This window comes from Lontra canadensis, unplaced genomic scaffold (genome assembly GCF_010015895.1).
Source record: "Lontra canadensis isolate GAN:19392208 unplaced genomic scaffold, GSC_riverotter_1.0 scaffold94, whole genome shotgun sequence".
NCBI lineage: Eukaryota > Metazoa > Chordata > Mammalia > Carnivora > Mustelidae > Lontra > Lontra canadensis.
Genome location: NW_022631088.1, coordinates 5,055,769 through 5,080,991, shown reverse-complemented (window position 1 = coordinate 5,080,991; position 25,223 = coordinate 5,055,769). Strand labels below are relative to the sequence as shown.

The window sequence follows — 25,223 nt, the reverse complement described above, 5'->3', positions numbered from 1 at the left end:
ATGACGGCTTTCCTGGGAGAGATTTCACTTTTTTTATGGAGAAGAGAGATCCAGACAGCGGGCACAGTATGTGCAAAGGCCCGAAGGCAGGAGTATGGGTCACGGTGAAAATTTACTGTGGCTGCTGAACACGGTCCTTGGGGCACATGCGTGCATGCGTGTATGTATGCGTGTGTGTGTGTGTTTGCGTATGCTGAGGGTGGTAGTGACAGGAGATGTGGCCCAAGAACCTAAAAGCAGGGGCACAAAGGACTTTATAGGATGCTATGAACTGAATTATTTCCCCACAAAAGTTGTTGAAGCCCTGACTCCTAGTACCTGTGAATGTGATCTTGTTTGGAAACAGGGTCTCTGATCAATTCAGATGACATCATTAGAAAGGGCGCCAACCCAATATAAGTGGTACCCTCATAAAAAGTGGACGTTTGGACAACGGACAAGCAGAAGGAAGACAATATAGAAACCCGGGGAGAACAGCATTCACAAGCCAAGGAACGCCTACCAGGAGCTGGGAAAGAGACCTGGACCAGGTTCTCCCTCCCAGTCCCAGAAGGAGCCAACCCTGCCTGCCCCTTGATCTCGGACCCCCCAGCCTCCAGAACGGAGACAATCATCTTCTGTTGTTTAAGCCATCTTGTCCACAGTACTGTGTGACAGCAGCCCCAGAAAGGTCACACACATGCCAAAGTAAAGAACACAGACTGTGATCCTCAGGTAAGGAAAGTTCCTGGAGGGTTTTATGTGGGAGCTTCTCACGATCACCGCGATTTAGAAAGTTCTCTGAAGGTCATCCCTGTGTGTGTGGGTCAGAGCAGGAAACACAAGAGGAGAGAGTTTATTTAGCTACAATGGAAATAGTTCATGCAAAATCTCTCTGCACAGAGGCAGGGGCAGTTAGGAATGGCTGGGGCAGACTGCTAAGAGATTGAGAGAGAAACTGTCACAAATCGTGTCCACATCCTCAGCAAAGAAATGAAACCAGAAAAAGTCATTTAACGCAAGGAAGAAGAAACTCAAATTCTATGATAAATAGAATAAATAGTAGGGAAATGTATGACTTGGACTTCGCCTTAAAAAATCAAACTAAAAATTATGAAATCGAGTTATTTACACCATGCACTGAATATAGTGTCAGTGGTAATGGCAACTCGGTGAGTTTATTCTTAGAACAAAGAATAGATTGTTTTGCATTTTCTCTATCGCTGGCTCTCTCTCTCTCTCTCTTTTTTTTTTTTCTGAAAAAATTGCATGATGACCCATTACAGCGGTCTTCACTTTCAGAGCTGGATCAGAACAGCGTTGTTTTTGCAAAAGCAAAACTGAGTTTCTCCATGTCCTCAGCCCCCTTGGTGCGCCCTGCTGGGCAAATCCCTCTCACTTTAACCCTGCTTTGTTTTTGGTTTTTAAAGATTTTATTTATTTATTTATTTAATTGATGGAGAGAGAGAGAGAGAGAAAGAGGGAACACAAGCAGGGGGAGTGGGAGAGGGAGCTGAGCAGGGAGCCCAATACGGGGCTCCATCCCAGGACCCCAGGATCATGACCTGAGCCGGAGGCAGACGCTTCATGGACTGAGCCACCGAGGTGCCCCTGAAGCCTGCTTTGTGTTGGCACCTGTGTCCATTTTCTGTTTAATTGGCCACTTGTGCCCAAGTCCTCATTTGTCAATGGCTCAGGCTACAGAGAAAGACACAACTGGGGAAGACTAGCTTTCCGTTGATAGGGAGTAAGATTTGGAGCTAGAAATAAAGCACACTCCAAATTTATGGGTGACAGTTTCTTTTTTTCACTCCTCTTTGTTTATGACTACAGAACTGCACACTTAGCCAAACCGTAGTCACCATTTGGAGTTTGTATAAATTCCAAATCGTTTTGTTTATAGTCCTCTTTCCAGAAAGCCTGTGCCGGCTGGTGTCGAGAAAGGGGAGGTGGTGGAGGATTCCAACCTCATGGGAAAACGTGTTGGGGGAGGACACTCTGTGTCTTCCCCTTGCTGTGTTTCCCCTTGTCCCTCACCCTGGCTCAGACAGGTGGCCATCTGCTCCTATCTACAAAGCCTCGGGGGCGGGGATGTGTCAGCAAAGGAAAACAGAAACCCTGGCTTTTCCAAAAATATCTAAGTCAGTGTTTCCAGTATTAGAATAAGAAACAACTGAGAAATGTAGATAACAAATTTGGATTATGAGGGCTTGACTGTACACTTAATAGAAGTGCCATTTCTCCAAAGATAAAAGGGGTCACTCCCAGTAGCTCTACACTCAGCATTACCCCCATATGACCGATGCTCTGGGAAAGTTCTAGACATACCTGATAAAGCGAGCATCCTAATCCCGGGTTAGATCAAGCCTCCCTAAAAACCCTCCTGAATGTCTCTTCAGCAATCTTGGATCATTCCGGAATGCAGTAAGCATGGGGGAAGGGGGAGGAAAGCAGGAAGGGAAGCAGGTATCCCTGTGCTGTTCCTGGGCCCAGGTCCTCACTGCTTCTCAGCAGAACACAGTGAGATAGCTCCAACACGAGTCAGGAAGTCCCTGGGGTTTCCTGACCCTACAACTGAAGTCGGCAATATGGTCACGGGAATAAAACCCTGTTCCTGCCCCACTGGAGGGGTGCCCTCACCAAAGAAGAAAGCACACACTGGAGCCGGGTTCGCCGGGAGACTGTGCCAGTTGGAGGGGCAGACACGGGAGCAAAGGGCATCTGCAGGGTAGGAGGGCTGGAGTCCTATCGTGGACACGCTAGTCCATCCCGACCCCCAACTCCCTCAGACCACCAAGGCAGGAATTTTATATCACAGCCAACACATCTCAGGGAATCAAAATCAGAAGGATCAAGAGAATTCCAGAACCCAACTTATTTCCCGAATAAACATAAAATACACCAGTCCTCACTCCAGGACGGCTGGAGAGACACAAGGATCTGCCTGCGTGACTTAAGAGTCCCAGAGGTCGCAAACCTGACTTTAGGGAATAAAGGTACCTCGTTAGATGGGCGATATGATTACCAAGAGGCAGGTAAGAGATTCTGGCAAAGAGGGAAGGGGAGCGGACCGGGAATGACTGCTGTATTTTTGGCAATTGATTTGTGATGTTGGCATGATTAAGCCAACGAAGGTAAAGGACTGAAGAAGGAAAAAGTGGGTGGTTGGATTCTGGAAGCTCTTGGGTAAGAAGCCAGGGATGCCGAGCCATCATCCTCTGCAGCCAGCAACGCACAGGAGAGAAGAACGTGGGGAAAACCCACCCTCGCTTCCAATAAGATTCCCCACGATGTCATAAGGACTTAAGCAGGGAAGAGAATTAACTTTTAGGGTCAACCTTTCAAACCAAGGAGACCAAAAATAAGTTGACGTCATCTGTTCATGGGGGCCTGTACCAGTGCACCCCTCAGTCTGAGATATGAGACAAGTCAGCGGGAGGGGTGGCAATACACGGCCTGTAGCTAACAAGTAGGAGATCTGCTCAGTCACTCCACAAACACAGCCCGAGCACTGACCGGGAACGTGTGCTGACTCTACCGTGGAGCCTGAGCTCTTCGATGTGGTAGGAGGCAAAGCAGTGCCCTTGAGGAGGCAGAAGAGAACAGCACCACGGACCTCGTGGTTCTGCAAACCCAGACCAGCTGATGTTCGTTCCCAAGAGCCCGGCTAACGGCAGTTCCTGCTTACCTCGGTGGTCCCCGTGCACCCAGCTGGAATCTGGCTGGTGCACGAGGTGAATGGAGAAGAGAGAACGTCCTCCCAAGCCAGGAGGGGGGGACCAGCCTCTACGCACATGTGGGTGTCTCTGCGGGAGAGGGTGTTAGTCCCACACGGCATTCCGGGAGCACGGGCCAGCACGTACCTGGGGGGGCAGGGCTCGGTGTTGCAAGCCTGGCTCATGGCTGGTGGACGGTGGAGCATGTCACACAAGCTGTCACTGACTGTCTGCTGGGTCTGGGTGTGCAAGCACACGGCTATGGCTTCCTGACGGCCTGCAGGTTGGAGACAGCAAAATGCAAATGACTTAGAATAACTTGTTGTGGAAGAAAGAGGGGGTCTCGGGACTTCTTGAGCCACTGCCCTCTGACTATGCTGCTTGGCTCCAGGCTGCATCTCAGGGGCCACATGGGAGCAAACAGCTGCGCATTTTCCAAAGTCTTCCTGCCTGTAATATTCTCCCCGCAGCCTTTCCCGCCCACATACACTCACCTTGAAACCCAAAGAAGCACCCGACCTCCCTCATAACCTTGTGACGTCCAAAGAATGGTCTCACCATCTCCATTTCATTAGTTGAATAATAAGGACACTGAGTTTTAGAGAGAAATCAAGACAGCCAAAAAAAAGGAGGATGGATTCAAAACTAAAAATTAGATTTCCTGTCTCCTAAGCCAGTGCTCTTAGTCCTGCAGGGACAGTCAACAAAGCAGGGACTGTCCTTGAGTAAACAGGAACCTTCCACAGGCTGATCTTTGCTTTGGGGCCAGTGTGGCCCCAAAGCCCACATCTTCACCCCTATTCTTCGTCTATGAGACAAAAAGAATTATTGGAAAATCAGAACTGCACAAGGTATAAATCAAACTCCGGATGAAAAAGGAATCATATAAAAATTGTAACAGCAACTTGACTCTGCTATTTGAAATATGCAAATGTATTCAGTTTCACGCAAGAATGTGTGTTCCATTAGGTTCGAAGACTGTGGTTCTCCTTCCAAATGCCATGTTTCAATCCATCCATTTTATGGTATTTTACAGAGTGCCGAATAGGCCAAAAGGATATTTAAAATACACATCGGTGAGGTGAGGTTCTTTCCGCTACATTTTCTCCTGCTTTCTTCAGTTGGAATCTCACGTTCCCAGCCATAGCGGGATGCGATTTCCAATCTCCATGGATCTCCCATGACATTTTTTTTTTTTTTAACGTAAGGACTAGCTAACTTGAGATACCGAGGGGACACAGCAACAACTGAATAACCAGTTTCCATTCGCAAATGTCAGGCTTCGTCCTGACTCTGTCTGGGCACAGATGCTCCTTTTCTAGCAGGGCTGCCTTTCTTTTTTGTCAGAGAAAAGCCCAATTACCTTGCACATGTATTTTAATTTGTAATCAAAACACTTCAGAAAATGTATACAGAGCCAATTTTGGAGTGTTTTCTGAAGATGCAGTGGGTCTAACGTCATCTCATTTAACCATTCGGATGAAATGTTAGACCCCGCATGAGAAACTTCTCTGTCCTAAAGCAAGCATACTCGAAGGAATGTAAAAAACCAATAAGTGGCTTAGGATACTTATTGGGGTAAAATGTATTTTCTAAAGACGACCACAGAAATACCTTCCACCTCACATACTTGACCTATGAGATCACTTCAACGCTTTTCACTTCAAGAGGTTTGATAAGACCTTTATCTTCAAAAGGAGAAGCAAAAACTTTAAATATAATTTTACTTCTTCTTATACTTAGCAAAACTCGGGTGATAACTGTGATGTTTTCTGGAGCTATGAAATAAATGAAGCATTAAAATTTCAGTATAACTTTTTCTAATCCATTCCTTTGGTCATATGAGGCAACATCCCTCAGTCCACACTTGACTTCTACAATGTCATAATAAGGGGGTCTTTCGGGGGCAGAAATCATATTCAAGGCCTTCATCAAGAAATGAATTAAAATGGGGAGGAACTCGAAAAATGGAGGCAGAGCCAATTAACACATTTCCTTTTTTGGTTTAAGGTTCATGTGAGTTGGGTTTCATGCACGCAAGTCTTGAGTAATTCAACATTCCAAATAACATCTCTCTCTCTCTCTCTCTCTCTCTCTCTCTCACACACACACACACACACACCCCTCTCAGTACGAAATACCCGGAGCGATGAAGAACATCACTCTTTAAGGTGCTCTGTCCAGTATTTTTATATCAAGTTGTAAGATAAAAATGAAAAAATACATTAAGAAAAGGATGTTGATTTAATAACGGAAGAGCCTTGGGCCCTAGAAAGAGACGTTAACATGGTCTTGAAGCACTAACGGAATATTAACAAAAACAGATCCTCTATTAGTTTATAAACTGCAGTAAGTCCCAAAAGCCAGAGGTCATGCCGATCACATTCTCTGACCACAGCTGAGTCCAACTGTAAACAAATAACAAACAACTAAACCCCCAAGTCCAACCATTAGAATTTTCTAGCCGTCATTCCCTATATAACTCTTGGTCAGAAAGAGTGAATGGATCCCACAGTATTTGTGGTCAGAAAAAAAAAAGAGGAGAGAGAGGCTTAAGGCAAAGTGAGACCAGATGAACAACTCATAATAACAATACCATCATGAAACAGATGAGGTTTTTTTTTCCAAGAAAACCTAAATAAGGGAAATTACTTGAAAATTAAGATCTTGACTGCAACAATAACCAGGAGTGGTGGGGGGGGTCTTGAAAATGACATCCAAGACCCAGCCACAATGCTCTCCCCTCAGTCCCTGCCCAAGAGGGGAAAACAGGAATGGGTAGGAACGAGTGCTTTCAAACTTTTTAAACAGATAATATCCATGATATAAACATTTCTTAGAAGATGTTATTTATTGATTTGAGAGAGAGAGCACGCACGAGCAGTGGGGACGGGGAGAGGGAGAGAGAGAAACAGGCTTCCTGCTGAGCAGGGAGCCTGACATGGGGCTTGATCCCAGGACCCCAGGATCATGACCTGAGCTGAAGCAGACACTTCACTGACTGAGCCCCATGGGTGCCCCATGACATAAACCGTTCGAGGCCGTTGGGAGAGCCAGAAAACTCCGATTCGTGCTACCGTGACAACACTGACAGCGGCATCCGTTCAAGGGAAAGCGACTGTCGCTACTTCATAGCATGTGGCCCTGTACAGGCACCAGCCCGGGCCACCCTGAACAGAACAGTGAGTCCGTTTTCCTCCTTCTCCACTACTAAACGCCCAAGCTGGGGAGCTCCGTGAGCACGTCACAGGTGCGGCGGTGGCGAGTAAGGGCTGTAGAACCCGGGGGGCACATGACACGCAGCCCAGGCTTTGCTGGAGCCTGACAGGAAGCCACCCCCTGCACCCAGACTGGCTGGAAGAGACTACAGCTCCAGGCCTGTCAGGACTCAGAGCTCTGGAGAGAACAAGACAGCGACCCCTCCGTGTTGGGAGCACATCTCCATGGGGAATGAGCGAGCAGGAGCCCCGGGGGCGGGCTGGGGTTGCAGCCCCCCCTTTCCCTTGTGGGGAGGCGTGCTTGGACTCTGCCCTGTGAAACGGGGGACACCGACACGCATGATGCCATTCCCGGATCCTATACCAGATCCTATACTGGCCCACTGTAGTCAGCTGGGTAAGAGCAGTGTGCCGTGACCTCCCACATTGCTGCATTTGCTCCCCAAATCACTCACACACAAATGTTCACACATGTGCACATGCACACACACACGCACACAAAAGCACCAGGAACTTCCTGCCATCAGGCATAGAGACCCACTGCTTCTTGCACACAGAGAAGCCTGGCCTGTTTCAATTAGGAGCTGCCTCTTCCATATCTCGAGACTGAGCTCTACCCATGGGTCACTTCCTCTCCTTTCCACCTTCCCAGGAAACCTGTGGACGACTTCGCCTTTTGATTTCATACCGGAGCTTTCTCACTTCCTTGTAAATGTCCCCGAGCCACTCGGTCATTGACTAACACAACACGCACAACCCATAATGCCTTCTAGCCTTTTTGCCTTCTCTGTCTTCTTTATCACAAAATTTGTCCCCAAAGTATCTATTCTTTTCATCTCTAATGTTGTCACCTGTGGCTCCTTCCTCCGTCCTTTCAAATCCGACTCTCAGTCACCAGTGGCCTCCCACTCTCTTCCTGCAGGTTCTCATTCATACCCCGGCTTCGGTTCTCTCCGCACACAGATGACTCGTGAACGTCTATGTCCAGCTACATCTCCGCACTTTGCCTCGGATTCACGCGTGCAACGGTCTACTTAGCGTCCCTATTGGGAAGTCCAAAGGCATGTTGAAGTCATTCCATCCGGAACCGAACTCGTGATTTCCTTGTGCCCAAGCGGTCCTCCGGGAAGCACTCGTCATCCCAGAGAAGAATCCAGACTCGGACTGGCCACCTCACTCCCCCTCACCCCCTCCACACACAGACTCTCGCCTTCGACCCATCTCTCTAAGTCATCTGCTGTCCGCCATCTCCAGCATCCTTACGACCAAAGGCCAAGCCCTCCCCTGGATGAGACAATGGCTTCTTACGACGGCCTCCCTTACATCTGTTCTTATCCCATCCAACACCCCCCCTTTTTTTTGAAGTACATCTGAGCTCACCTTTTTTAAACAAATACAAGTTTGATCCTGTAACTCCCACTTTGGTTCTCTGAATGGCTTCCCTTTGATCTGGGGATCAAGAACCAAGTCAGCTTTGCATAAGGCAGTCATCGGCCCCTGCCTTCCTCTCCGGCGTCAGCTCGCCATCTTCCGGAGTGTTCTGGCCGCACCTGCCTTCTTCATTCCCGGGACAGACCACACACCTGCCACCCACCTGCTCTTCTTTCATTTGCAGAACTAATTCCTCATCTTTCAGATTTAAGTTCCAGTGTCATTACTTTTAGGGAAGCTTCCCCTGACTTCCCTAATTAGGTCAAGTCCCTCCTATTATATGCCTTCTTAGCGCCATGTATCTCTTTTGCTATCACCAGTTGTGAGTTACATACATGTGTGGAATTATGTGATCAGCACTCCCCCCCCTCCATGTGAGTTCCAAAGGTAGGGACGACTGAGTCACTATCACCTAGCCCAGTGCCTACCACAAAGAAACACACAACCACTATTTGTAGAATGTTATTTTTGAGCAGAACAACAGAGATTCCTGCTCCTTTCAGGACAAAGGGAAGCTTGGCTTTGCCCACATTGCTCATCGCTGTTTTTGTGGTCCCAGAGGATGCAATGAGACATAAAGCTTACCTAAGATAAATAACTATTTGAAAGGGAAAAATGAAACCATCGTTCATTACGGATGATTATTTTACTTAGAGAATTCATAAGAATGGACTCGAAAACGAGTAGATGTTTTAAGAGGAGCTCAGAAAATCAGATCTTTTAAAAGAGAAAAAAATGGGAGAATTATAAGAAGAATGCCCTACTATTATTCTATAATCAAATAATCATCCCACTAACACTTATCATAGACCACGTGCCAAGCGCTGTGATTAGGCACTTCTCCTACATCACCTTGTTAAATAAGCACATTCAATCCTTTCCTTCAACCTCATGAAGGAGGCATGGCTCGTCGCATCTCACAAAAATGAGCCTCTACAAACTTATAGAAGTGGCTGGAAGAGAGTGGCAGAGCTAAGGCTCAAAGTGGGGTCAGGCTTCAAAGTCCATGAGATCTGCTACTAGCTTGTGCAGTTAGAGAGTAGGAAGGTAAAACCTGAAGGTCGTAAGTGCAACAAATAACATAAAATACAAAGAAACGTTCCGGTGAGGAATGTTTAGAATGTGTTAAGTTACAAAACCTTCGCAGGGAGGGGGTGCTCCTTGGAAAGGCAAGCCTATCTTCCAGGACGTCTGTGTGTACGGGCACACACATGCACGTGCCCCTGGAAGCTGGAAATTCAATATGTCTGCAATCTTCATGCTTTCGGGAATGAAAAAAGAATTCTCTGTTGCCGCTCCCGTGTGAAGACAGATTCAGGAAATCTTCTCAAGTATCAGCAATTCTGACGAATAGATTTATTGATTTCCTGTATGATGTGAAGATAAGTTAGAAGACACAAGTACACAGATTGTCAAGATGTAACGAAAGGCTTATCTTTACAGAAATCTCTAATTTGCATATATTACTTTTCTATCAGAAACAGGAATGTTGGGGAAATAGCCAGGTGCCTGGGGAAATCCTATTTTCCTGTGGTATTCAGTTACGGCAGACCAGGGTGAGGGTTAAAACCGATGCTTGTAACCATAGGCCGGGAGGACTTGTAGAGGCTAAGCCTCCAAAAGCCATTGAAATGGATCGCAGAGAGGCGAGTATCACTGTGTATAAGGAGCGCCGTCAAGACAGTCGAGGAAAATAACCAAGAGCTGAGGTGCACTGAGTCAAGGATGGTGTCCTATTCATTTTCTATCCTGATGCTGAGCCCAGAACCTCGAGCCACGAGTCTAGCATAGAACAGACGCACGGTTCCCTGCCTTTATCGAGGATTTGGGTTTCGAGCATTGGGCCTTCAGTTTTACAGAATTTAGTGATCTATTTAAAAGGAAAATTAAGTTTGAGCCCACAAAGTTAAAAACATTACTTCTACTGGGTTAAAAAGCTTATTGTATCCACTTACCATTCAACCAAACCTCTGTAAAGCACGAGAATTATTTTCTGTTTTGGACTGTGTGATGGGCTCTGGGCCTCAGTTTCCCTAACTATGAAATTCGGGTTAGTGGACATCCAAGGTTCATTTAAATGATATTATTCTAGGATTAAACAACATAACACACCTTCACAAGGCTAAACTGCTTTTTAACTGAGTACTGAAAGATTTCCAAGCTGACCTCTGTCACAATTTGTAAAACGGGTTCCGTGTTCACGAGGGGACGTCAGAAAATAAATGCGCAACATCACACCAACCATCTGAGTGCTGAGCTGTACTTCTGACGTTTAAGGCAGTTTCCCTTCTCACAGTGGTCCCCAAAGGCCTCAATACCAATGAGGATAAATGTGATTATCCAAGTTTCACAAAACCTGGATGTGTAAGTGGATTCAAAGCTCATTCTACTACTCCAAGGTATATACACAAGAGAAATGAAATAAAAATATGTCCATATAAAAGTGTGTACCTGAATGATTACAGCAGTATTATCCACAACACCCAACATGTGCAAATAATCCAAATTTCCAACCGATGAATGGATAAATGAAATGTGGTATATTCACATAGCAGAATAGTATTAGTCACAAAAAGGAACAAAGTAGATTCATGCTAAACCATGGATGAACTTCAGCTAGAAATATTACATGAAGTGAAAGAAGACAAAGGATCCTATTATGTGATTCCATTTATATGAAATGTCCAGTATAGACAGAAAGTAGATTAGTGGCTAATCTACTTTCTGTAGATTAGCCACTGTAGGCTGCCACTGGCAGGGAAAATGGGGGTTTGAGTAAAAATAGGGAAAAAACGCTTAAGGGTACAGGATTCTTTGGGGGTTAAAGAGTTCTAACATTGATTGTGATGATGTTGCCCAACTTTGTGAATATACTAAAATCCGCCAAATTGTATAGTTCAAATGCATAAATTGAACGGTATGTGAATTACATTTCAATAGAGCTATTGCCCCCGCCCAAAAAAAGACAGAAAAAGGAAAAAGAAAGTCTCTCCCACAGGTTCAGCCATCCTGGAGGTGGACCCCGTGCCACCTTGGTACACAAGACAGTAGTAGAGTCTAACATTTTGGCATCAAGCTTCAAGACGAGGGCTAACAGACCCCACCAGCTGAATCGGAATTAACTTGGTCATTTTCCCTTGGGCATCTCCAACTGCTCTGTTAGTCCCAAGGACCCAACAAGTGTGTTTTCCCAAACTGGGGAGGGGGGAGGCTTTCTAATCAGGGAAAGAACTAAAACCAAGGATGACAGAGTACTAGACAAAACAGTGATTCTACCAAAGTCAACATTCAAAAGCTTGAGGGGCACCTGGGTGGCTCCATTAGTTAGGTATCTGGCTCTTGATTTTGGCTCAGGTCGTGATCTCAAGGTTGTGGTTTCGAGCTCTGCACCGGGCTCTACGTTCAATTCAGAGTCTGCTTCAGAGTCTCTCCCTCTGCCCCTCCCTCTGCTGCTCTCTCCCCTCCTCATTCTAAAATAAATTTAAAAATCTCTTTTAAAAAAAAAACAACTTGAGATTAACAGATTTGAGGGCATGCCAGCAATAGTAGGGTTTGTTTCTGCTCTCATAATAAAAGACAAAGACCCAGGCTTCAGGTGAAACTGCAGGAATGTGGTGGTTCAGAAGTGGTATAGACAGCTGGCATTTTGCAGTAATGTAGAGGAAAGTTCCAGACATCTATAATTGCCATTGAATAGGGGACCATTCTTGCATCATAGCAACCAGCTCTAGAGGGATTCTCCAGACTCATCAAGAAAGTACCAGTTCCCATTATCACCAAGGACATATCAAAAGGAGAAGGGAGGGAATAAGAAAATAAGATTAAATCAGAGAGGGAGACAAACCACAGGAGATTTTTAACGCTAGGGAACAAAGTGAGGGTTGCTGGAAGGGTGCGGGGGATGGGGTAATTGGGTGACAGCATTAACGAGGGCACTTCAAGTAATGAGCACTGGGTGTTACATGCAACTGATCAAACACTAAAGTGTACCTGTGAAACTAATAACACAAGATATGTTAATTAGTTGAATTTTAATTAAAAAAAAAGTTAAGGTTTCCAAGCTACAACAAGGGTGGTGTCCAGGGTCCTGAACTAAGCAGGAGTCAAGTTCTGGACAGCGGCGCAGGTGTGGTTGAGATTACATGTCCTGGCAGCAAATTAGGGTCCAGGTGAATAAGAAAATCTAAATTCCTTGTTAGTTGGGTAGGCTTCTAAAAACCGGGGGAAGCAAATAGGAGAGCAGAGAGAATGCGGGGACAGCTAAGAGTTCTTTTCTTAAATTCTGTGTGCATGAGTCCATATGAAAGGCAGCCGCCGCCTCGTGGAAGCCTGGGGGTAGAACGTATGCCACTCCATCTGCATCTGCCGCATGCTGGCAAAGTCAGAGAATAGGTGTCTGTGTCAGGAGAGGTGGGTTCAGAGGCTGACTTAGGACAGGAGAGAGACAAATACCATCAGGTCTTGGAGACTGGATGGGAAGGACCGGGAATTTACTTAAGAGCCTGGGGGACAAAGAGTGAGGGGCTCAGGCGCAGTGATGGGACTATGAGCTCCAAGACCCGATAGGGCGTTCCAAGTAATGAGCTCAGGACCACCAGGAGGAGTGGGGCATGAACTCGACCCAACTGCCTACCACTGGAGCCAGTGGAGTCCCAGGATAGGGTGTCAGGAGTCCTGGATTCCTGACTGGATGAGCCACCTTCACCTCAGTAGACGATCTAGCTTTCCAATTATTTCTATTTCCTTCCAAAAGACAGCCCTGGAAAAGGGTCATCTGGACTCCTGCTCTCTAGTCATCCATTCCTTTTAGGATCCTGGAATGTTCAATAATCCTGGGGCCAATTCCACACCGTTGAGGCCCCCCAGCCCCTACTCGGAACAGGTCCACTGGCCACACACGCGACTCTACACGCACCCACGTGAACCGCAGTCATCGGTGCATTCCTTGATGGCTCCTGGCCCAATGCACCGTATGAACTTACTATATTCTGAGGATGAGTCCTGACAGGGCACTACCAGACAGACAATTCCAGGCCGCCTCACCTCAGAACACTGATTTACAGGCAAGATTGCCTCCACTTATCCATCCCGCAGTTTCCTATTTATTTCATTTTAGTCAGTAGCCTCTTTCCCCATCTCACTTACGCAAATGCTAGGACCAAAGGATCACACCGTTTTGTTGGCTGGGACGCCATCCCACTACCCTTCATCTTCTAGAGGATAATCGTGATGGAAAAGAAAGAAAGAAACGGCAAGATTTTCAGTTATTCAAATGATTTCCCCTCCTTCCGACTTTTCTAACTTGCGTCCGGGGCCCACGTGATTTCAGGATTTCTCAAACTGTCAGAGACACGAGACAGGACTGCCCCAGAGGGAGAGTCAAGTACCTCCCAAGCATGTCGCTGTGCAAGGGGTGAAGCCGGCGTACTCCCAGTGGTAAGTCATCCTGCCGTCCTCCTGGAGAGACGCGTCCGGCTCGCGGGAGGCAGGGCCCTCGTCGCACGGCTGGAGGAGGCAAGGCCGCTCGGTGGGCAGCTCAGGGCCCTCACACTCCTCCTCAGGCAGCTCAGTCTCCGTCTGCGTGAATGTGAGGAGCACGCGGCACTTGACCTCTCGGACCTGGACACCCGGACCGCACGTGGTGCTGCAGGCTGACCAGGGCTCCGGAATGAACCTACGGAAAACCGGGGCGGGGCGGGGGGGACACACAACCATTACATTTGGGCCACTGCGGGGAGAGAAGCATTCTCTGAGGTGAAAAAGTGACTTCATTCTGAGGGAAGTCAGAACATTAGAAATGCTACACTTCCCCAGATGCTCAATTACGTCATCAACACGTTTTCAAACCTTATTTTTTTTTAAGATTTTATTTATTTATTTGACAGAGAGAGACAGCACAAGTAGGCAGAGCAGCAGGCAGATGGAGAGGGAGAAGCAGGCTCTCTGCTCAGCAGGGAGGATGTGGGGCTCGATCCCAGGACCCTGAGATCATGACCTGAGCTGAAGGCAAACACCTAACTGATTGAGCCACTTAGGTGCCCCTTGAATCTTATTAAAAAGAGAATTATCCCTAGAGATACACTGCATGTTCTCATCCCTTTTATAACTCAAGTTCTGTGCTGTGACCTTTGCATAATATCCTGAAAATTAGGGGGTGCTTGGGTGGCTCAGTTGGTTAGGCGTCTGACTCCTGATTTCATCTCAGGTCATAATCCTGGGTTGTGAGATCGAGTCCTGCGTCTGGCTCCACACTTAGCTTAGTCTGCTTCTCTCTCTCTCACTCTCCTTCTGCCCTTCCCCACGCACTGTCTCTCTTTCTCTCTCTCTCTGTCTCTCTCTCAAATAAATAAATAAATAAATCTTTAAAATTGCATGGAACCCTGGGTTTTAGACACAAACAACAAATCATGGAACTCTACATCAAAAACTAATGATGTACTGTATGGTGACTAACATAACAGTAAAAATAAACAAATGAATAAATAGATAAAGTAAAAATATGTATCATTAGTTTTTTAAAAATTTGGTAATACAGAAGCCATTCCACAGTGATCATTTCTAACCTGATTTCTTTTATAATATGGAGACTTTTCATCAATATTTATTCATCTAAACGTTATCAAGCTTATCCTTTAACTGGCAGGGTTTTTATTAAACCCTCAATATTTAGGAGCTAAGCTACAAGACAACAAATGTTTTCGGCAGAGCAGATGACACTTTCATATCCTCTTCTGTTTGCATAAATGCATGGAACTTAATCTTCCTGAAAATATCTTAGGTATTCCACCATCTAGGTGAATAAAGCATTTATTTCTGACCCTGAATTATTATCCACTGAACCTGAGGTTGTCCACCTATGGCTACAGGTCAATTCCAGCTCTCCTGTTTCTCTAGAACCTACTAGCTAAGAATGATTTTGATGGTTTTAACTGGATGGGGCGGGGTGGGAAAGAAAAAAAACATTTTGTAAACGGCATAAATTCTGCTGACTTTTGTGCTACATGGCTGAGCTGGGAATCTGCAACAGACACTCTTTGGCCAAGAAAGCCTAAAATATTTACTGTCCGGGCCTTTGCAGAAGATGTTTGCTGATTCCTGCACTGAATTTAAAAGCATAGATTCAGGAGGGATACTGGTATGTAAGATATCCTGAAGCAACTCTTACTTCACGAGACACTCCTCCGTGCTAGACAAGGAAGAGCTCAGTATAGATCACGTCGGGGAACTGTGGGTGCAGTCCTGTTAAATGGGTGCATTTACTGCAAAGCTCTCCCGAAGACTATGTTGTATGAACACACACCATAAACGCTATGAGGGGAGTGTGGTATGCATTGTTTCCTACGTTTACGAGAATTCACAACTCTACACACAGGATAATGTACAAAGTCACCTCAGAAAATGATGAAGATGTAGTTTCAAGGCTTAATGTTCGAAATCTCAGAAAGATAGGGTAATAAGGGTCTCTCCGAGTCCCCAACTGTGTCTCGCCAGACAAGACATCATCACAGTTGTCCACAACGACATAGTCCAATCAGCAGAATGAAATCCCAGTACTACGTGTGAGACCAGGAAAGAGCTACCTGTAAGCTCTCCAAATTCCGTTTATTGTGTTGAAAACCGTTAGTGGAGAATTCCTGCCCTAACCCTTCCAGGCCAGGAGAGAGCTCCCCCGACTTCCCGGGTTGGAGGCGTTCTAGAATATTTGCACAATGCTCTTTTCTTTCCTTGGTTTCCCCCATAGAACTGGAAAGGAAAAGCCTGACTAAATTTAAGATGAGGAAGGGGCGCCTGGGTGGCTCAGGCAGTTAAGCATCCAGCTCCTTTTTTTTTTTTTTTTTAATTTATGTGACAGAGATCACAAGCAGGCAGAGAGGCAGGCAGAGAGAGAGGGGAGGCAGGCTCCCTGCTGAGCAGAGAGCCTGATGCGGGGCTCGATCCCAGGACCCTGGGATCATGACCTGAGCTGAAAGCAGAGGCTTAACCCACTGAGCCACCCAGGTGCCCATAAGCATCCAACTCTTGATTTCCGCTCAGGTCACTATCTCAGGGATGTGGGATCGAGCCCCAGGTCGGGCTCTGTGCTGGGTACAGATTAAGATTCTCTTAAGATTCTCCCTCTCCCTCTGCCTCCCCCCACTTCCTATAAAATAAACAATTCTTTTTTTAAAATTTAAGATAAGAAATCCACACAATGTGATGATATGAGATCAATTAAAAGAAGGAGGCAGGTATGGAGCGACTGGATGGCTTAGTCGGTTGAGCGTCCAACTCTTGGTCTCAGCTCAGGCCATGATCTCAGGGTGTGAGATCGAGCCCCAAGTCGGGCTCCACAGTCAACAGGGAGTCTGCTTGAGATCCTCCCTCTTCCCCTACCCCTGCTCATGTGTGCGCGCTCTTTCTCTCTCTCCCTCTCTCAAATAAAGTCTTTTTGTTTTAAGGGTGTGGGTCTGTATTAATTGAGCAGGACTGGCCTCCTCTTAGTTAAATGAAGTAAGTATGGGGTAGTTCATATGCTATGATCTTTTGTCTAAATACACACAGAAAGGTATACATACACATGTGCATGCACTCTGTAATTCTGTATTCATGGCACATTTGTCTACCAAAGCTGATTCCTGAATCATCTCTCTTTTCTGGAAGCGATTGCATATGTCAGGGTCTGGAGTGTAAAGAGGGGGCTTCCCCTTCTTGTCTGTAGCTTGAAAAGTTTTGGATTTTCTCATCGTGTGCATACTGTACATTTACAGCCACTATTTTTTGCCCTCCTCTCTCCTTAGTAATAAAAACTTAAAATTGGGGATTTTACTTTAATGGGAAGCAGATGTTTTTCATTCAGGCTGAACTCCTGGGTCTCCTGTGATCCAGAACCCTCACGGAATATGGGGCAGGCGAGAGGGCTCACACCCCCTTTCCCAACAGGGCAAATGAAGGCTGTCTCTGGTGCTTTCCTAAGGCACCCGGGATGTTTCAAGTTGGTTTTCAGAGGTCCTTTTAAGGGTCCTCTTAAACACCAGATGCTAGAGCTACCCAGATTAGCCAGGAGCGATTTCAGAGGACAAAAAACAAAACAAAACAAAACAAAAAACCAACTATGGCAACTCAACCTTTATGCATAAACTAGCATGATTTTCTTCTGTGGATTTTTAAATATTTTTCATTTATTATTTTTGTTTATTTTCTTAAAGATTTGATTTATTTATTTGGCACAGAGAGAGAGCATGAGCAGGGAGAGCTGACCAAGTTTATCATGGTCATCTTTTTCTTCTTTTTTAAGATTTTACTTACTTATTTATTTATTTGACAGAAAGAGGGCGAGCACAAGTAGAGGAAGCAACAGGCAGAGAGAGAGGAGGAAGCAAGCTCCCCGCTGAGCAGGGAGCCCGATGTGGGACTCGATCCCACGACCCTGAGATCATGACCTGAGCCAAAATCACGAGTCAGACACTTAACTGACTGAGCCACCCAGACACCCCCAAAACAGACTTTTTAAAATGGCAGTTTTTAGAGACAAAGTGAGAGAGAACCTAAGTAATCCGATATTGAAGATAGCTGGATTCTGTAGGTAGAGGTTCTGACCCATGACAAACAGAAAAAGTATTCAGAAATAAAATACATTAAAAAGAAATTCAAAAGTGTCTAAACCACAGCTCAGAAAGGCACACTGTCTTCCAGGAAAAAAGTGATAAAAAGTGATGAACATAAAAACCTAGAGTTTGACGCAGAATAATGGCCGCCCCAAAGATGCTCACACCCTAGTCCCTAGAATTTATGAATATGCTGAAGTCTATGGCAAAAGGAATTCTGCTGATGGGGTTAAGGTTATGGACCTCAAGATAAGGAGACTGTCCTAGCACTGTAACCTGATCACGCGAGTCCTTAAAAACAGAGCAGCCACTCCGGCTGGAGTCGGAGATATGCGGGTAAGGAGCAAGAGAGATTCAGAGCATGAAGGGCACTCAACCCGCCGTTGCTGGCCCAGAGACGGACGGGGCCAGAAGCCAAGGAACGCAGGCAGCCTCTGGAAGGCAGGAACAACTCTCAGAGCCAGCAAAGAAGTGAAGGTTTCAGTTCTACGACTGCATGGAACTGAATTCTGCCAACGACATCAATGAGCCTGGAAGCACCTTCTCCCCAAGGCCCCCAGAGAGGCGCTCAGGCTCTTGATTCTGGCTTGGCGACCCAGCGCAGGGGAACCGGCTGAGTCGGCCGGGCACCTCACCTACAGAACCGAGCTGGCAAACGTCTATGAACCACTTAGTTTGTGGCCAAAGCGATTTAAAAAGTTTGACTTTTCTAACCTAGCTAAATTTTTTTTAAATCAGGAATTTTGAAAGAGGTTGGTAATAAAGCACCCATTTTAAAATGGAGACACCAATAGAAATGGGATGTTTAGGGATGTCTGGGTGACTCCGTCAGTAAGTGTCTGCCTCCAGCTCGGGTCATGATCCCGGGGTCCTGCGATCAAAGCCCGCGTCAGGCTCTCTGCTCAGCGGGGAGCCTGCTTCTCCCTCTGCCACTCCCCCTGCTTGTACTCATGGTCCATCTCTCTCTTTTATATATCTCTTATATATTATAAATAAATAAAATCTTAGAGAAATGTAAAAAAATAAGGAATAACGAAACGGGATAAGAAAAGGTAAAAGTCCAGTACAAATTTTAGGAATGAAAAAATGAAGTTATTCTTTGATGATGACTTGAGAACTATGGGAGTTAGTAAAGTTATGTGAAGACTTTTTAGAAAAAAAAAAATCGGAGTTCAATAAAATAGTCCCTACCTATCCATCTGTCTTAAAATCAGCAGGTTTCCCAGATTCAGCCAACACTGCTGTTGCTGTCGGCCATCAGGAACCGTGCTAAGGACTCTACCTGTATTATTTGAACATAATTTTCAGAACAACCTTTTGAACAAGTACCATTTCTTCCTGACTTTACAGATAGGAAAAAAAACTGAAGCTTAACACACGTAAGAAACCTGAGCTGCAAGAAAATGCAGGCCACTCGATTAAAACCACAGAACACTGAGGGGGTTCTAACCCCACAGACCAGATTAACTGGAGAGAACAGCACGTGCCTCCAAATGGAAAGACTCCAAATTGTAAAATGTTCGTTCTCCCCCTCGTTATTTTAGCAAACAAATGCGGTTCTGATCCACTTTGCGGGGAGAGGCTGGAAACAGACAAGACGACTCTCTGGTTGTTACGGGAGGTCAGGTGAGGACAGTCAGAAGCACGTCACACAAGAATGACAATTACAGAGCCCATGCACAGCCTAGAGAAAAAAGGACTAACAGTTACAGTAATCCCAATACTATGGGACTAGCAATGGGGTGCCCCACTCACATCGTGAAGGCACTTTGAAATCAGCATGGGCAGGACGAATTATTTGCTGGGTAGTGCTGGGAAACCTGTTAATTATTTGGGAAAGACACCACATATCACATTCCCCACGGATCAAAGTTACATGTAAACCATGAAAACATGAAAAGCACAGTTGACCTTTGAACTCCTTAGGGTTTGGGGGCACCAACCCCCCTTCCTCACTCCCTGCCCACAGTCAAAAATCCACGTGTAACTTCTGACTCCCCAGACTCGTAACCAACAGCCTACCGGTGCCTCACCCATAATGTACACAGACAGTCGCACCTAATCTGTGCGTTATATGAATTACATACCGTCTTCTTACAATAAAGTAAGCTGGAGGGAAGAAATGTTGCTAAGAAAATCGTAGGAAGGGAAAATACATTTACAGTGCCACATCACCAAGATCCACCGGTGAGTGGGCCCATGACAATTCAAACCCATGTTGCTTGAGAACCAACTGTACTAGAAAACAGCATTAAAAAAAAAAAAAAAAAGGTCATTTCACTATGTTGATGAAGGTGTGGGGAAGAGGGTGGGCTCCAGGACTGCCGTGGACAGGCAAACCCGTACTGACTTTCTGGAATGAAATCTGACCATAGAAACTCAAGGCCTTTGATGTGCCTGTCTTCTCTCTTAGAAATTCCACCCCAGAGATGTGTCCCTGTCTAGACAATCAGAGATGGGCAATTCGAGATTGGATGCAGTCTTTTTCCTTTTTTGTTTTTATCATGGTGAGTGATCAGCAGCACATTGCAGACAGCCAGAAAGATCTTTCTAAAACATAATCATGATGACACCCCTTGTTAAGACCCTCTCGCTGCCTCTACATGATGTCTAAACTCCCTAGTGAACCATGAAGACCTCCAAGACGTGCTTGTGTTTCCAGCTACATCTTTGCTCCCTTGCGCCGTAGCCTGCAAGCCCCTCTCCACACTCAGTCAGCAGCCAGGCACAGCCTCTGTAGACCAGTTGGCCGGCACTCAATCCCGTCTGACACCCACATGCCTCTCAGGACCTTAGTCCATGCACCATCCCTCCCAGGAAGCTCTCCCTGACTCCCTAAACTTCACAGGACAGTGATACGACCACTAAATTCTCTGTCTACCTTATTAGACCAATCTAGGGATGGGCAAAGCTTCCACTCAGGTCACCTAACCTTCAGCTGGAGCCCGGAGAAGCACCTCCACCACTTTACAGCTCTGAAATGCTGGACGAAGCCCTAGTCTTTCTGTGGCTCGGTGCCTTCACCCCTAGAGTGAGGGGAATGGCAACACCTCCTCACAGGGTGTTGGAATCAAATCATTGGAATTAAACGCATCAATCCACGCAGACCCCGGGCACAAATGAAATCCTCAATATTAGCTCTTAGTACCATTTTGAGAAAAACAGATGCCTGCAAGACGACATAATCAGGTTTTAGCAAATACATCTTCCCCAAAGGGAGAAGCTACACTAGCGGGGAAGAAGACATCCAAAGTGTTCCAACCCTGTCCTGTTTCCTTGGTTTTCACATATGAAAAATGAGAGAAAGGGCAAGACGCCCGCAGAAGCAGCTCGAATCCCAGAGAAACGAGGACGTCTCCAGTGAAGGTCTTTTAAAACAACGATGAATCGTATCGACCGTCAACACATTCCACAGCTGGAAGCTATGAAAGGTCAAAATTGCAGTTCTCCTGGCGTAGCTTTATAAGCTATAATTTTTATTTTCCTAATTAAAAAAAAAAGCTTTTGAACATCCACTCTCTGTGTAAACTCAAAGCTCAGGCCATGGCAAACCACAGAGGCAGAAATATTTATCTTCTCCAGGCAGGTTTGGCAGGCTTTCTTCGAGGGCTCTGAAATGTTGCTACGTTCCCCTTCTCCTTCATTGTCAACAAGCAAGCACCCCCAAACCACAAAAGACAGCGCTCACAGAAGGATGAACTGGAAGCCGAGATATGCTGCGGTTTTGTTGGGAAATCGAGGGAATGAATAGTCAGAAAGGGTGGGAGGAAACTATAAACTTCACACTAGACAGCCAGGGACAGGCCAGAATCTGCCAGCAGTGTGAATTATAAAGGAAAATTACATAGAGACCTCAGAGGGAGAGAGGGAGAGAGGAAGCAGGGAGGGGGCAGCCGTGCGGGCTGGGAGCAGGTGCTGGGGGCTCAGTCTTCCACGCTGGAGAGAGAGGGGTGGTGTCTTTCAGGAGGAAAGGTGTCCTGGCTTTGCTCTGGGGAGCGAGGGGAGGAGACCAGCAGCCAAGGCAGGTGCGCTGGTAGCAAAAGCAGGTTTGGAATGAATGCAGGGCCTGAACCCATGGTAGCTTTTATGACATTGCCCCTTCTGATTCAGTACAACAAACGGGATTTTCAAACTGTGGAAAGGACCCTACAGACGACCCATCCGGGGGCTCTGAAACTTGGAAACGTCTTCCCAAGTCACCTGGGGTACTTGCTAAAAATGCTGGTGACAAATTCCTACAGAGGGACAGTGGAAGAGCAGTGCTGGGGACTGGGGGAAGGGTGCGGGGCACAAGGGAGCTAGTGCTTCTTGGGGATAGAGTCTCTGCTGGGGAAAATGAAGCAGCTCGGAGGGCGGGGGCAGTGCTGGCTACACAACCAGGTCAGTGTACTTAATGCCACAAACCTGCACCCTTAGAAATGGTTGAAATGGTCATTTTTGAAATTGGAGCAGAGCGGATATATGACAGTCTATCAGGTTCAGGTGCACGCCAGAGTGGGTCGGTAGTTTTAGACGTGATGACACAATCTCCACGACAGGGCATCGTCACCATCCGTCACCATGCCAAGTGACGAAATAGTGACAGCATTGCCTCCGCTGCATTTTCCATCCCCAGGATTTATTTACTTTATAACTGGAAGTCTGTGCCTCTTCATCCTCCTTCACCTATGTCATGCACGTCTTACCACAAAATAAGTAAATAAATACAAGTTACCTGGCAGAGCCAAAATAAATATATGCTAGTGACGAAGCCCCCTCCCCACCCAGTGGCTGCTCTGTGGGGACCAGAGATCTGCATTTCAGGAGCATCACGAGTGATTCTGATGGCAGTGACGTGAGGTCCAGGATTCAAAATGGTATTGCAGTTATGAAAAGAGAAGATGAAGAAGAAGGAGGAGGAGGAGAGGGAGACAAAGAAGAGGAAGAGGAAGAAGATGAGGAGGTGGTGGAGGAGGAGGAGAACAAGAAGGAGGAGAAGGAGAAGGAGGAGGAGGAGAGGGAAGAGGAGGGAAAGGGGGAGGAGGAGAAGAAGAGGGAGAAGAAGCAGCAGTAGAAGCAGAAGCAGCAGCAGAAGCAGAAGAAGCAGCAGAAGCAGCAGTAGATGTAGAAGCAGCAGCGGAAGGAGAAGCAGCAGTAGAAGGAGAAGCAGCAGCAGAAGGAGAAGCAGCAGCAGAAGGAGAAGCAGCAGCAGGAGAAGGAGCAGGAGAAAGAGAAGCAGCAGCGGAAGGAGAAGCAGCAGTGGAAGGAGAAGCAGCAGTCGTCCTCTAGAGGCACAGCCTGCGATATGACGAGTGAACGGCTGTGCTATCTGGAGTCCGGCTTCCATGTTGGTGGCAGAGACGGCACAAGAGTGGCCTAACTGACAATGGCTAAAGCCGGGTGATGGACACACGGGGGTCCATTATAATGGCCTCTCCTCTTTTATATTAAGCTTGAAATTTTCTATAATTGAAAAAAAGGCTTTAAAAAAAAAAGCCTTTGACAGGTGGCCCCCATTCCCACCAGAGGAGGAAGCAGGACCGAAAGGCTGGAGGGACGAGCGAGCCTCGGGGACGGAAGGTGGAGCAGAAGGGGACCGTCGGCGTGTCCCAACAGCCTTGTGTGGTGACTGACGGTAGCTACATGTGTGCTGAGCACAGCAAAATGTAGAAACTTGTAGAATCACTGTGGTGTACACCTGAAACCAAAGTAACATTGTGTCAGCTGTCCTCCGATAAAAACGTTATTAATGGGGGGTGGTGTGAGTGGGAGCTTCCTGTGGGCGAGGCACGACCAGCGGCTCACTGTGGCTGCGGCGTCCCACTCGGGGCAAAGCAAGGAAGGGCTCAGGGAGGAGGCTGGGAGCCCTGAAGGGAGACGCCCCCCGCAAAGTCTGGTTGGCCTTGGGAACAAGTGTAAATCTTTGGGTGATGGGAACCACGGGGATATTCTCAACATCGGAAAGAAAGAATTAGATTTGGGCCTTAGTTAGATTTGTCCAGGAGCTCTGAGATGGGGGGTTTAGGGGAGGGAATAGGGAACGAATCAGAAGGCTCTTCCAAGTGTCCGGGGAGTTGAGCTCAGGACCTGGACAGGGTAGTAGTAGGAACAGAGAGAAGGGGCTGGAACGGAGACAGGTTTTAGTGGATACGACTGGCATGACTGGTAGTTAACTACATATAAGGGAAGAATGAGACAGAGGCAAGAATGACCCCAGGCCTGTGGTTTGGGGAACTGGACATCAACCCCATTAACCAAGACAGGATGCACAGGAGGAGTAGCACTTATAATCCAGTTGTGTTCTGGGGACAGAAGATCTCAGTAGGATACGTCGTTCTAGACTGAGAACTCTAAAACCTTCCTTGCGTGACAACTACACACTCCCTTCTAGCTGTCTCAGATCTCTTTCTTTCCACAGGTTCCTTCCCTTACAGAATCACAGATCACAGGGCGCCTGGGTAGCTCAGTTGTTAAGCCTCTGCCTTCAGCTCAGGTCATGGTCCCAGGATCCTGGGATCGAGCCCCATATCGGGCTCTCCGCTCAGCGGGAAGCCTGCTTCTCCCTCTCCCACTCCCCCTGCTTGTGTTCCCTCTCTTGCTGTTTCTTTCTCTGTCAAATAAATAAATAAAATCTTTAAAAAAAAACCACAGGAGATCAGAGTAGGGAGAAGTTTCTGGTAGTACTGAGCCTAACACCCTTCTTGTACAGTTGGGAGGTGGAGACATGTTAACTGACTTGTCTACAAATCTTATGATTTTTTAATATAGATAGTTAAGGTCATCCTAACTTCAAATAAAAAACTGTAAAAATATCAAACACCCATAGAACCACTTCTTGCCATCAGCTTCCCTACCACTCTTCACTCCGTTTTCAGTATTCAAACACCCACCTCCTTCTAACTGGGAATTCATGTCTTAAATCTCTGCAAGGTTTACTTCTCTCCCCTTTGAATGACGCTACTCTAAAATTAATTGGGAAAGACCTCTTGGCCATCTAGATAGTGTTCTTCTCGGTCCGCATCATTTTTCCTTGGCTTTCTGGGAGATCTGCACCCCTCCTCAAACTCTTTACTGACTTGATCTTTACATCCATGGTCCTTCTTGGGTCTCCTCCTCTCTCTGCTCACTACTCCGTCTCCTGCATCACCGACTTCTTGCAACTCCCCTCCTCTTCTAGATCACCACACTACCGTCGTGAGCCCAGAACCCCTCTCTTCTTCAGTTGGCTATTCTGGGGTCATTCGCCTCACAGCATCTACAGTTTCTTCTGGGTTCACTTCCCGGCCCGACGCTAGTCCATGTGGAACGGTTCTGCG

The 25,223-nt window shown here is 46.6% G+C and overlaps 1 protein-coding gene across 1 annotated transcript in view; it reads right to left on the bottom strand.

Annotated features, from left to right (window-relative positions):
- Positions 1 to 25,223, bottom strand: part of ADAMTSL3 (ADAMTS like 3) — a 333,555-nt gene that overhangs the window by 95,094 nt on the left and 213,238 nt on the right. The window contains exons 16-17 of the mRNA XM_032836843.1: positions 13,732 to 14,018; positions 3,843 to 3,972 (exon numbers count right to left, since the gene is read on the bottom strand). Coding sequence (XP_032692734.1) covers positions 3,843 to 3,972; positions 13,732 to 14,018 — 417 coding nt within the window. The remainder of the gene's footprint in view (positions 1 to 3,842; positions 3,973 to 13,731; positions 14,019 to 25,223) is intronic.